Genomic DNA, 13,096 nt, shown 5'->3' with positions numbered 1-13,096 from the left:
AAAAGTAGTTTTAAAGAGCATTATTGAGGTCATTAACAAAATTTGAATAAGAACTCTGGGTTAGATAAAAGTATTATATCAATGTTACATTTCCTAATTTTGAATACTGCATTATAGATTACATAAGATAATAATGCCTTTGTTCTTAGGAAATATACACTGATATGTTTAAGGATAAAAGAGCATTCTGCATACAACTCAAATGGTTCAGAAAAAATATATAGATGAGAGAGAGAATAATAAAGCAAATGGAGCAAAATATAAATAATTGGTGACTCTTGGAAAAAGATGCATAGGAATTTTTGTACTATTGCAACTTTTCTGTAAGTTTGGAATTACTTCAAAATAAAAAAGTTACAAGAAAAAAGAAAAAGAAAAAAAAAGAAAATAAAGGCTTCTTTCTCTAGATCAAAGCAAAACTGATATTGATAAAATATCCCAGGACTACTTAGAGGCAGTTACAAAGTGATCAATACAGGAAAAAAGGGAAAATAGAATTTCACATTCTAAAAATGCATTATGAGTAATGGATATGAGAGTCAAAGCCTCTTACGGTTTTTAGTTTTTTGAAACTTGTTACATATGGCAATGTTGTTGTTCCATAACTTTATGAGATTGGTCCTGTGGGGCTTGACAGAATAGTAAACAAAAAGCGCAATCACGTACACACTGACACAAAGGATGGGTCACTTCACTTGACAATCAAATATGGGGGTGCTGGAATTAAGAGATTTTTTTTTTCTCCTCTTACCGGAAGGAAGTATTCTTTTCTTTCTGTTTGGGTAAAATTATCTGTGGGGTAGTTTGTCCAGCAGCAAAAGCAAAGGTGCTAAAAATGGACTGAGGATAACGGAATTTCATCAGTTGCTTCTTAAAGATCTCTACTACTTCTGGACTCACTTCTTCATCAAATGCTACTTTAATCAACTAAAGGCAAAAGAAATTAAACACATCAGAAACATTAAAGATTTCCAGATGTCTTTTCCCCAAATTACTGAAATAACGAAATAACAAGACTTGGCGGTTGAAGGGACCTTGGAAATCATGTAACACAGTCATTTAATTTTAAAAATGAAAAAAAAAAAAATGAGGCTTAGAGAGGCTTACTTGCCATAGATATTTAGCTGGCAAGATAAATTACGTATTTTGAGGTTGGTTTTCTTCAAGACTCTCTCTTCTATAATGGGATGGGATGAGGAAATTAACTTGTAGTGGCTGAAGTAACAAACATGCCTTTCTCCTTTTTCAACTGTAGGTTCTAGGTAGAGAATCTGGTCTAATAAGGTTCCTTCTGAACCCTGGAGATAGTATAAACCCAGGAAGAAAAAAAAAATTGGTTTGGCTAGAATCCTAACTAACACAGTGAGGCAATGTCCCAGTTTAGAGTTTTCTGGCAGGCGGAACAGTGAGCAAATCCCTAGGAGGTCACTGCACACAGATGATGGGAGAGGGTCTGGGGCCTAAAGACCAGGAACTTCAACATTTCACATGATTGGCACATGGAGCTAGGAGGGAAGGCTCCTTCACTGCACAGAATGAGGCAAGAACTGGAGCCCTTGAAATCTGAGAAAACAGAGACAAGGCATGAAGAAGGGGAAAAACAAAGTATCACAGACTGAGAATTTTAAAAAAAGGAAAAACTGAAAAAAGATCACTTCTTCCAGTGTCTGGGTACATCAGTAATTACACAAATTATGATATGTTCAGAGCCCCTGGAAAAATCCTTGCTTTGTCAAGGGTTATTCATTTAGTACCAGTCATACTTTAGCCCTAGTCATACTTCTCAGTTTTACCTTATCCACAGAAGAGCCATAGGGTATTTCCTTTTGAAACAGATGCTAAGAGAATTGCTTTTTATCTAAGGGCTTTATCAAACACAAATTGTGGCATGACTTGGCAGAGAACAAAAGCCAATTCTGTGTGTTTGAGTTTCTCAGATCACTAACTATTGATAGATAAAACCTGTTGGTACTCTGAGTTGGCTATGGAGCTCAGGAAATGAAGGATGAAACCCAAGACTATTAATGAGTTTACTCAGTTGAAGACTATCTTCCCAGATCGTCCAGTTCTTCTCATCCTCATCCTCCAATTTCTGATCATGGAAAGTGGAATCATCAGGTTTGTAGAGAACTTTCAAATGATTGAATAGCTGTCTTTCCCAATACCTGAAATGATGCTGATGTTATCTGCAATCCTTCTTGCATGTTCTGCTGTAGCTGGTTCTGCATTGTGATCTTCTTCTCCTTGGTGATGGAGGCAATCGGAAAGCTCCGCACAACTGTCTGCTCACCAACTGTAGGAAGACAGGACACAGACTTAATAATGACAATTTATGGCTCACTATTAGAGTCTCTGCTGCTTACTTTGTCAGCCTCCATGGAGAAAAGTATCTGAAGAGGGCAGTGTCCAGGAATTCAGTGAGAGAAAAGATCATTCATTAATTTTATAGTATAGCAATGCACTCCTTGACACAATCCCTTCCCAGTCTGTCTGCCTTCTTTCCACCTCCCAACCTATTGTGTGCCTCATAAGATTACCTGGTTTAAGGAAATCTTACAGGAAGTGTAGGTTTTATACAAGGAAAAGAAGCATCCTCAAATACTGAAAAGACATCCAAGATATTTAATGTAACAATAAAGCAGAATTGGGAAGGTTTTTAAAGTTTTAAACTTTAAAGTTTGTTTCCATATGTGGTAAAAAGTGTTGTGTTATGTATATCTGCCTTAGAAAGATACAAGACTGGAGTTTAGGCGTAAGATTTTTAGGAGTTTAAATATTAAAGTAAGGTTGGGGAAATAAAATTATTTATCACATGGCTGATCTGTACCCTAGGATATGAAGATAAGGGTCTAGAAAAGAAGTAGTACACATGGAGCCTCTGTTAGAGAGCTACAGTTGAGAACCACTGAATTACCACTAATAAAGCCCAATTCCCTAATCTTATAAAAGAGGAAACTGAAATCCAGAGATGTTAGGTGATTTACTTAAGCTATTAAGATTGGTCAATAGCAGAGCCAGGATCTAAATCTGAGCTTCTTAACATGGAGTCCAATAGTTTTACCCAAAACCTTATACTGCTGTGCCCACCACCCAGAATATTTTATATAAAGACTATGGTGACTTTAAAAAGATAAAGAGGATTATGTCTGGCTAGGGCATGCTATTGCTTTCTAATATAGAAGGTTGTATAGTGTATGAGAAAACAGGTAGAAATAGAAGTTGAGGGAGTTTAGTGAATATAAGTTGTCTGCTAAGAAGGAAGTGGGGTTAGTTGAAATTGTGCTGCACAACCCTGTCGTGCTTAGCATATCCTTTCACAAAGGAATCATATGTCTAGAAGACCTTAGTTTACAGTTAACTGTAGAACCTGAAAGCTAGAGCAAGTCAACAGGAGGCATATTTAACAGCTGGACACTGTGAATATACCTAGGTCGCAATACTCTGCTGTATGCAATTATGGTCATTTCAGTGAATGAAGCCTTGATTTACTGTTTAGAAGATTCCCTTGGTTCTTCAAGCAAAAATCTATAATCCAAATTATCATTGGCTGTTGACAGAACTAAACTACCCCCCAAAATACCTATGTGGCAAAAGGTTTACTTTGAATCTGAAATGATCTGCCCAGAAGCCTGAATCAAAACCTCATGTACCACCATATAGATGTCCAAGTTCTGATGGCACATTATGAGCCGTACCTAGCTGATCGTGGGGAATCCCTCTGAACAGAATTCTGTAGGTGGTGAGGAACAAGGCTCCTTCTGCTGGCAGGAGCTGAGGGCCTCCAAGAAGGCCTCCAGTGGCCTCTTCTCTTCCGTCAGGATCCAGTAGAACTCGAAGACCTTCACAAATAATTTCTTCTCCTGGCAGTAAAGCAGGTCTAAGAATCTTGGGCTAACAACAGAGAAAAGTATTTTAAACATAACTCTTGTGGGTTTCCAACACTCAGACCAAGGTTATTTTTTTAGTTACAGACCTAAAAAGCTTCAGTCAGAATTTCCAGGTAGCCAAAATGACAAGACAGATTCCAAAAGATGCAGAAAGGGGGGTTTTAGCATCCAAATGTGAAAAAGGTTCTTTGCAGCATTGCTTGTTAAATGTGAAATCATTAGAAATAACTCAAATGTTTGAAACATTTAGTCAATTAAACATTTTATAGCCATTAAAAAAATGAAGACGAACTATATGTAGATCTTAATATAGAAAGATATCCAGAATACTTTGTTAAGTGAAAAAAAAGAAGGAGGTTGCAAACTAGTATATATAATTCGATATCATTTTTGGAAAAAGAAAAAAAAGTTGTAAGATTATGAACCAAACTGTTGAAGGTGGTGACATCATGGGTAAGGGTGGAAGTGAGGATGGCAGGGGTTGGGGGGGAGGCGCATGGAGGACTTTCACTTTATCCAATGCATATTTCTTTAATGTTTGAATTTAATACAAAGAGCATTATTAGTTTTATAAACTGAAAAAACTAATACTTAAAAAAAAGTGGATGAATCTTTAAAAAGATATGGCCTTCCTGGCATTTATTGATGATTAATACATCTTAGGAAATCCTTACACAATATTCTTTATATGAGGAACCACATCACACTTTCCTGAAGAATAGAGTGCTAGGAAAAAATTCCATCTCTCTTTAAGGTCTAATAAGCTTATTATTTCCTAGGCAATAAAAATATATATAATTCAGCATTATGCTTTTGCTGGGTCTAAGAGGCTCAGAGTTAACTATAAAGTCAAAGTATAATAATCATTGTATCTCACATTTTTGACAGAATTATCTTTCCTATCTATCTGATTTTTGATCTCTCCTTTGAATTTATTTTGAATAGTTGTATTATATGGGTGATAGCACACTGAACCCTAGTCCATAGACTTGTGCTAGACTAGCTGAAAAATAATCTTGGAGGCTTATTAAAATACAGATTCCCAGGCCATGTCCCAAGGTACTCCAATTCAGGAGGCTGGTGTGGGGCTTGGACTCTGGATTTTTAATACACTTTCAAGCTGCTCGTGATATACAACCAGATTCAGGAATCTGGTGCTTTTAAGGTAAGTGCTTTATTTTTTTTTTTTATTTTTTTTTTAATCATCATTTTATTGAGATATATTCACATACCACGCAGTCATACAAAACAAATTGTACTTTCGATTGTTTACAGTACCATTACATAGTTGTACATTCATCACCTAAATCAATCCCTGACACCTTCATTAGCCCACACACAAAAATAACAAGAATAATAATTAGAGTGAAAAAGAGCAATTGAAGTAAAAAAGAACACTGGGTACCTTTCTCTGTTTGTTTCCTTCCCCTACTTTTCTACACATCCATCCATAAACTAGACAAAGTGGAGTTTGGTCCTTATGGCATTCCCAATCCCATTGTCACCCCTCATAAGCTACATTTTTATGCAACTGTCTTCGAGATTCATGGGTTCTGGGTTGTAGTTTAATAGTTTCAGGTATCCACCACCAGCTACCCCAATTCTTTAGAACCTAAAAAGGGTTGTCTAAAGTGTGCGTAAGAGTGCCCACCAGAGTGATCTCTCGGCTCGTTTTGGAATCTCTCTGCCACTGAAGCTTATTTCATTTCCTTTCACATCCCCCTTTTGGTCAAGAAGATGTTCTCCATCCCACGATGCCGGGTCTACATTCCTCTCCGGGAGTCATATTCCACGTTGCCAGGGAGATTCACTCCTCTGGGTGTCTGGTCCCACGTAGGGGGGAGGGCAGTGATTTCACCTTTCAAGTTGGCTTAGCCAGAGAGAGAGGGCCACATCTGAGCAACAAAGAGGCATTCAGGAGGAGACTCTTAGGCACAAATATAGGGAGGCCTAGCCTCTTCTTTGCAGCAACCGTCTTCCCAAGTGTAAAACTTATGGTAGAGGGCTCAACCCATCAAACCACCAGTCCCCTATGTCTGTGGTCTTGTTAGCAACCATGGAGGTGGGGTAAGCGAATGCCCCTGCATTCTCCACAGGCTCCTCAAGGGGGCACTACATCTTTTTTTTTTTTTTCCTTGTTTGTCTTTTTTCTTTTTTCTTTTTTTTTTTTTTAACTTTCCCTTCTTTTTTAAATCAACTGTATGAAAAAAAAAGTTAAAAAGAAAACAAACATACAATAAAAAAACATTTCAAAGAGACCATAACAAGGGAGTAAGAAAAAGACAACTAACCTAAGATAACTGCTTAACTTCCAACATGTTCCTACTTTACCCCAAGAAAGTTACATAATATAGCAACATTTCAGTGAACTTGTTCCTACTACATCCATCAGAAATTAACAGACCATAGTCATTTCTGGGCATCCCCAGAACGTTAAATAGCTTATCTGTTCTTCTTGGATTATTGTTCCCCCTTCCTTAATTGCTCTCTACTGCTAGTTCCCCTACATTCTACATTATAAACCATTTGTTTTACATTTTTCAAAGTTCACATTAGTGGTAGCATATAATATTTCTCTTTTTGTGCCTGGCTTATTTCGCTCAGCATTATGTCTTCAAGGTTCATCCATGTTGTCATATGTTTCACCAGATTGTTCCTTCTTACTGCCGCGTAGTATTCCATCGTGTGTATATACCACATTTTATTTATCCACTCATCTGTTGAAGGACATTTGGGTTGTTTCCATCTCTTGGCAATTGTGAATAATGCTGCTATGAACATTGGCGTGCAGATATCTGTTCGTGTCACTGCTTTCCGATCTTCCGGGTATATACCGAGAAGTGCAATCGCTGGATCGAATGGTAACTCTATATCTAGTTTTCTAAGGAACTGCCAGACTGACTTCCAGAGTGGCTGAACCATTATACAGTCCCACCAACAATGAATAAGTGTTCCAATTTCTCCACATCCCCTCCAGCATTTGTAGTTTCCTGTTTGTTTAATGGCAGCCATTCTAACCGGTGTTAGATGGTATCTCATTGTGGTCTTAATTTGCATCTCTCTAATAGCTAGTGAAGCTGAACATTTTTTCATGTGTTTCTTGGCCATTTGTATTTCCTCTTCAGAGAACTGTCTTTTCATATCTTTTGCCCATTTTATAATTGGGCCGTCTGTACTATTGTCATTGAGTTGTAGGATTTCTTTGTATATGCAAGATATCAGTCTTTTGTCAGATACATGGTTTCCAAAAATTTTTTCCCATTGAGTTGGCTGCCTCTTTAACTTTTTGAGAAATTCCTTTGAAGTGCAGAAACTTCTAAGCTTGAGGAGTTCCCATTTATCTATTTTCTCTTTTGTTGCTTGTGCTTTGGGTGTAAAGTCTAGGAAGTGGCCTCCTAATACAAGGTCTTGAAGATGTTTTCCTACATTATCTTCTAGGAGTTTTATGGTACTTTCTTTTATATTGAGATCTTTGGTCCATTTTGAGTTAATTTTTGTGTAGGGGGTGAGGTAGGGGTCCTCTTTCATTCTTTTGGATATGGATATCCAACTCTCCCAGCCCCATTTGTTGAAAAGACCATTATGGCTCAGTTCGGTGGCTTTGGGGGCCTTATCAAAGATCAGTCGGCCATAGATCTGAGGGTCTATCTCTGAATTCTCAATTCGATTCCATTGATCTATATGTCTATCTTTGTGCCAGTACCATGCTGTTTTGGCAACTGTGGCTTTATAATAAGCTTCAAAGTCAGGGAGTGTAAGTCCTCCCACTTCGTTTTTCTTTTTTAGAGTGTCTTTAGCAATTCGAGGCATCTTCCCTTTCCAAATAAATTTGATAACTAGCTTTTCCAAGTCTGCAAAGTAGGTTGTTGGGATTTTGATTGGGATTGCATTGAATCTGTAGATGAGTTTGGGTAGAATTGACATCTTAATGACATTTAGCCTTCCTATCCATGAACATGGAATATTTTTCCATCTTTTAAGGTCCCCTTCTATTTCTTTTAGTAGAGTTATGTAGTTTTCTTTGTATAGGTCTTTTACATCTTTGGTTAAGTTTATTCCTAGGTACTTGATTTTTTTAGTTGCTATTGAAAATGGTATCTTTTTCTTGAGTGTCTCTTCAGTTTGTTCATTTCTAGCATATAGAAACATTACTGACTTATGTGCATTAATCTTGTATCCCGCTACTTTGCTAAATTTGTTTATTAGCTCTAGTAGCTGTATCGTCGATTTCTCAGGGTTTTCTAGATATAAGATCATATCATCTGGAAACAATGACAGTTTTACTTCTTCTTTTCCAATTTGGATGCCTTTTATTTCTTTGTCTTGCCGGATTGCCCTGGCTAGCACTTCCAGCACAATGTTGAATAACAGTGGTGACAGCGGGCATCCTTGTCTTGTTCCTGATCTGAGAGGGAAGGCTTTCAGTCTCTCACCATTGAGTTCTATGCTGGCTGTGGGTTTTTCATATATGCTCTTTATCATGTTGAGGAAGTTTCCTTCAATTCCTACCTTTTGAAGTGTTTTTATCAAAAAGGGATGTTGGATTTTGTCAAATGCTTTTTCAGCATCTATTGCGACGATCAATTGATTTTTCCCTTTTGACTTGTTAATGTGTTGTAATACATTGATTGTTTTTCTTATGTTGAACCATCCTTGCATGCCTGGAATGAACCCCACTTGGTCATGGTGTATGATTTTTTTAATGTGTCTTTGGATTCGATTTGCAAGTATTTTGTTGAGGATTTTTGCATCTATATTCATTAGGGAGATTGGCCGGTAGTTTTCCTTTTTTGTAGCATCTTTGCCTGGTTTTGGTATTAGATTGATGTTAGCTTCATAAAATGAGTTAGGTAGTGTTCCATTTTTTTGAATGTTTTGAAAGAGTTTGAGTAAGATTGGTGTCAGTTCTTTCTGGAAAGTTTGGTAGAATTCCCCTGTGAAGCCATCTGGCCCTGGGCATTTATTTGTGGGAAGATTTTTGATGACTGATTGGATCTCTTTGCTTGTGATGGGTTGGTTGAGGTCTTCTATTTCTTCTCTGGTCAGTCTAGGTTGTTCATATGTTTCCAGGAAATTGTCCATTTCTTCTATGTTATCCAGTTTGTTGCCATACAGTTGTTCATAATATCCTCTTATAATTTTTTTAATTTCTTCAGGATCTGCAGTTATGTCACCTTTTTCATTCATTATTTTGTTTATATGGGTCTTCTCTCTTTTTGTTTTTGTCAGTCTAGCTAGGGGCTTGTCAATCTTGTTGATCTTCTCAAAGAACCAACTTTTGGTGATATTTATCCTCTCTATTGTTTTTTTGTTCTCTATGTCATTTATTTCTGCTTTAATCCTTGTTATTTCTTTTCTTCTACTTGGTTTGGGATTGGTTTGCTGTTCATTTTCTAGCTTCTTCAGTTGATCCATTAGTTCTTTGATTTTGGCTCTTTCTTCCTTTTTAATATATGCGTTTAGTGCTATAAATTTCCCCCTTAGCACTGCTTTTGCTGCATCCCATAGGTTTTGGTATGTTGTGTTCTCATTTTCATTCGTCTCTATATATTTAGCAATTTCTCTTGCTATTTCTTCTTTAACCCACTGATTGTTTAGGAGTGTGTTGTTTAACCTCCAGGTATTTGTGAATTTTCTAAGTCTCTGATGGTTATTGACTTCTAATTGTATTCCATTGTGGTCAGAGAATGTGCTTTGAATAATTTCAATCTTTTTAAATTTATTGAGGCTTGTTTTATGTCCCAGCATATGATCTATTCTGGAGAAAGTTCCGTGAGCACTAGAAAAGTATGTGTATCCTGGTGATTTGGGATGTAATGTCCTGTAGATGTCTGTTAAATCTAATTCATTTATCAGATTGTTTAGGTTTTCAATTTCCTTATTGGTCTTCTGTCTGGTTGATCTATCTATAGGAGAGAGTGCTGTGTTAAAGTCTCCCACAATTATTGTGGAAACATCAATTGCTTCCTTTAGTTTTGCCAGTGTTTCTCTCATGTATTTTGTGGCACCTTGATTGGGTGCATAGACATTTACGATTGTTATTTCTTCTTGCTGAATTGCCCCTTTTATTAGTATGTAGTGGCCTTCTTTGTCTCTCAAAACATCCCTGCATTTGAAGTCTATTTTATCTGAGATTAATATTGCTACACCTGCTTTCTTTTGGCTGTAGCTTGCATGAAATATTTTTTTCCATCCTTTCACTTTCAGTTTCTTTGTGTCCCTGTGTCTAAGATGAGTCTCTTGTATGCAACATATTGATGGTTCATTTTTTTTGATCCATTCTGCGAATCTATATCTTTTAATTGGGGAGTTTAATCCATTTACATTCAACGTTAAAACCGTGAAGGCATTTCTTGAATCGGCCATCTTATCCTTTGGTTTATGTTTGCCATATTTTTCCCTCTCTCTATTAATATCCTTTATTGTACCCATACCGAATCTCTTTAGTACTGAACCTTTCTCCAAGTCTCTCTGTCCTGTCTTTGTTTCTCTGTCTGTAGGGCTCCCTTTAGTATCTCCAGTAGGGCAGGTCTCTTGTTAGCAAATTCTCTCAGCATTTCTTTGTCTGTGAAAAATTTAAGCTCTCCCTCAAATTTGAAGGAGAGCTTTGCTGGATAGAGTATTCTTGGCTGGAAATTCCTCTCACTCAGAATTTTAAATATATCGTGCCACTGCCTTCTCGCCTCCATGGTGGCTGCTGAGTAGTCACTACTTAGTCTTATGCTGTTTCCTTTGTATGTGGTGAATTGCTTTTCTCTTGCTGCTTTCAGAACTTGCTCCTTCTCTTCTATGTTTGACAGTGTGATCAGTATATGTCTCGGAGTGGGTTTTTTTGGATTTATTCTATTTGGAGTTCGCTGAGCATTTATGATTTGTGTATTTATGTTGTTTAGAAGATTTGGGAAGTTTTCCCCAACAATTTCTTTGAATACTCTTCCTAGACCTTTACCCTTTTCTTCCCCTTCTGGGACACCAATGAGTCTTATATTTGGACGTTTCATATTATCTATCATATCCCTGAGGTCCATTTCAATTTTTTCAATTTTTTTCCCCATTCTTTCTTTTATGCTTTCATTTTCCATTCTGTCATCTTCCAGGTCACTGATTCGTTGTTCAACTTCCTCTAGTCTTGTACTATGAGTGTCCAGAATCTTTTTAATTTGGTCAACAGTTTCTTTAATTTCCATAAGATCATCCATTTTTTTATTTAGTCTTGCAATGTCTTCTTTATGCTCTTCTAGGGTCTTCTTGATTTCCTTCATATCCCGTACTATGGTCTCATTGTTCATCTTTAGTTCTTTGAGTAGGTGGTCTAGGTGCTGTGTGTCTTCTGGTCTTTTGATTTGGGTGCTTGGGCTTGGGTTATCCATATCGTCTGGTTTTTTCATATGCTTTATAATTTTCTGTTGTTTTTGGCCTCGTGGCATTTGCTGAACTTGATAGGGTTCTTTTAGGGTTTGTAGACCTACTGAAGTCCTTATCTCTAATTTATCAGATCTACAGGTTCGTGGAGTACACTTTCTCTAACTAACCAGCAGGTGGCGTCCACGAGCCACCTGTTCTCCACAAGCCAGTTCTCCCCTGCTTAGCCTTTTTGGTGAGTGGGGGAGTGAGTCTTGTGGGGCCCAATTGGTGTACCAAGCTTGCGTGTGTAGTTGGTGTTGCCTGCCCTGTATGTGGGGCGTGTTTCTGGGCAGTCGGGGAGGGGGGGTGGCCCTAACAATCAAATCTCCCTGATGATCCTAGAGTTTTAAAGGTGCTGCAATAGTCTAATCCTTCAGTTCAGTCCTGCCACAGTTTGTCTCTGCCACTGACCCACAAGTCTTTGGTATTGGCGTATGGCTCCTGAGACTTGCAAGTGGGCCCCTCTTCCAGGCTGTGCACCCCGGGTCCTCTGTTGAGGGATGACTGTGCTATGTCACAGGTGAGTGCCGTCCCCCCAGGGCAGTTCTGGGCTGCTGGGCTGTGTAGGGAGGCTCCCAGTCTGCTCAAATGATGGCTGAATGGGGCTTTGTTAATTCACACTGCTCCACCTTCCCAGTTCTGGGACATTCAGCTGAGGTTGCAGGGAAGGCTAATGTCCACGCCCAGTTTTGTGGTGTGTGCCTGTTATTTGAAGCACTTCCGTCACACTGGGTTGTCTGGGGCAGCTCTGGGCTATGGGGCTGGCGATGGGCAGGAGTGTTTCCTGTCCACCAGGATGGTGGCTGTGAGCGGACACCCCCCTTTTCTTGGGAAGTTGTGTTGTTTATTGAATTTTCTCAGCCACTGGATTATTGCCTTTTGTCTCAGAGCTCTCTTAGTTCTGCTCTTGACTTGACGTGCCCAAATTGCAATTCTTTGAAGCTTTCTGTATTGGGCTTCTTAGAGTAATTGTTTTAGAAAAAGAAAAAAGGATTTAAAAAAAAAAAAACAAAAAAAAAAACGGCCCTCCTCAGAGATCTAATGGGTTATTGAAATGCTAATAGACAAAGCAACCAGGGTCATTAAGGAAAGGTCCACAGGGCAGAGAGATCAGCTTTTCTTCGGGATTTGCATATGCGCCTCAGGGCCTGAGCTCGGGCTTGAGCTCTGCCCTTCCCCCTTCTATGTTCACCAGAACTCCAAAAATCTTCCGCTTTTATTTTGGAGTTTTTCGTGTTGTTTTTTTCCTATGCCTGTCTCCTCTCTGCTGGGCTGGCTGCTCTCAGAGTCTCTGGTGTCTGGTCTCAGTCTATCTATGGTTGGAGTTTGAATCAGTAGAATGAGTTTCCGATAAGAGCAGCCACTGCACTTCTCCCTTCTCCTTCCCGGAGCTGACAGCCCCTCCTCCCACGGGACTGAGCCTGGCAGGGAGGGGCGCGGGTCCCCTGGCCGCAAAAACTTACAGATTTCGCTGATCTCAGCAGTTTCACGTTTTCATGAGTGTTGTATGAAGTATGCCCAAAGTCAGATTGCTCTGTGGTGTCCAGTCCACGCAGTTCCTGGCTTTTTACCTACTTTCCTGGAGGAGTAACTAAAACTTACAGCTCACCAGTCTGCCATCTTGCCCCGCCTCCAAGGTAAGTGCTTTAAATCTTTTTTTGGAAGTAGGTATGGCATAAATCCTTGGGTTGGGTTTGGAAGTTAGAACTCCTCATAATTTATGCCCTGCCTATAAAAGTAGACTCAACAAGAGGTTATTATTGCTCCTTTGTTGAATGCACTGCTCCTATTTCAGTATTCTTTTA

At 38.6% G+C, this 13,096-nt stretch overlaps 1 protein-coding gene across 2 annotated transcripts in view; it reads right to left on the bottom strand.

Annotated features, from left to right (window-relative positions):
• The window catches only part of SBF2 (SET binding factor 2), a 696,898-nt gene that overhangs the window by 69,306 nt on the left and 614,496 nt on the right, over window positions 1-13,096 (bottom strand). For both annotated transcript variants that reach the window (XM_037839994.1, XM_037839995.1), the window contains exons 22-24: window positions 3,696-3,891; window positions 2,166-2,293; window positions 752-927 (exon numbers count right to left, since the gene is read on the bottom strand). In XM_037839994.1, coding sequence (XP_037695922.1) covers window positions 752-927; window positions 2,166-2,293; window positions 3,696-3,891 — 500 coding nt within the window. The remainder of the gene's footprint in view (window positions 1-751; window positions 928-2,165; window positions 2,294-3,695; window positions 3,892-13,096) is intronic.

This window comes from Choloepus didactylus, chromosome 6 (assembly GCF_015220235.1).
Source record: "Choloepus didactylus isolate mChoDid1 chromosome 6, mChoDid1.pri, whole genome shotgun sequence".
In the NCBI taxonomy this organism is placed as follows: domain Eukaryota; kingdom Metazoa; phylum Chordata; class Mammalia; order Pilosa; family Megalonychidae; genus Choloepus; species Choloepus didactylus.
Note: the sequence above shows the minus strand (reverse complement) of the source record. Positions and strands in the feature narration are given on the sequence as shown.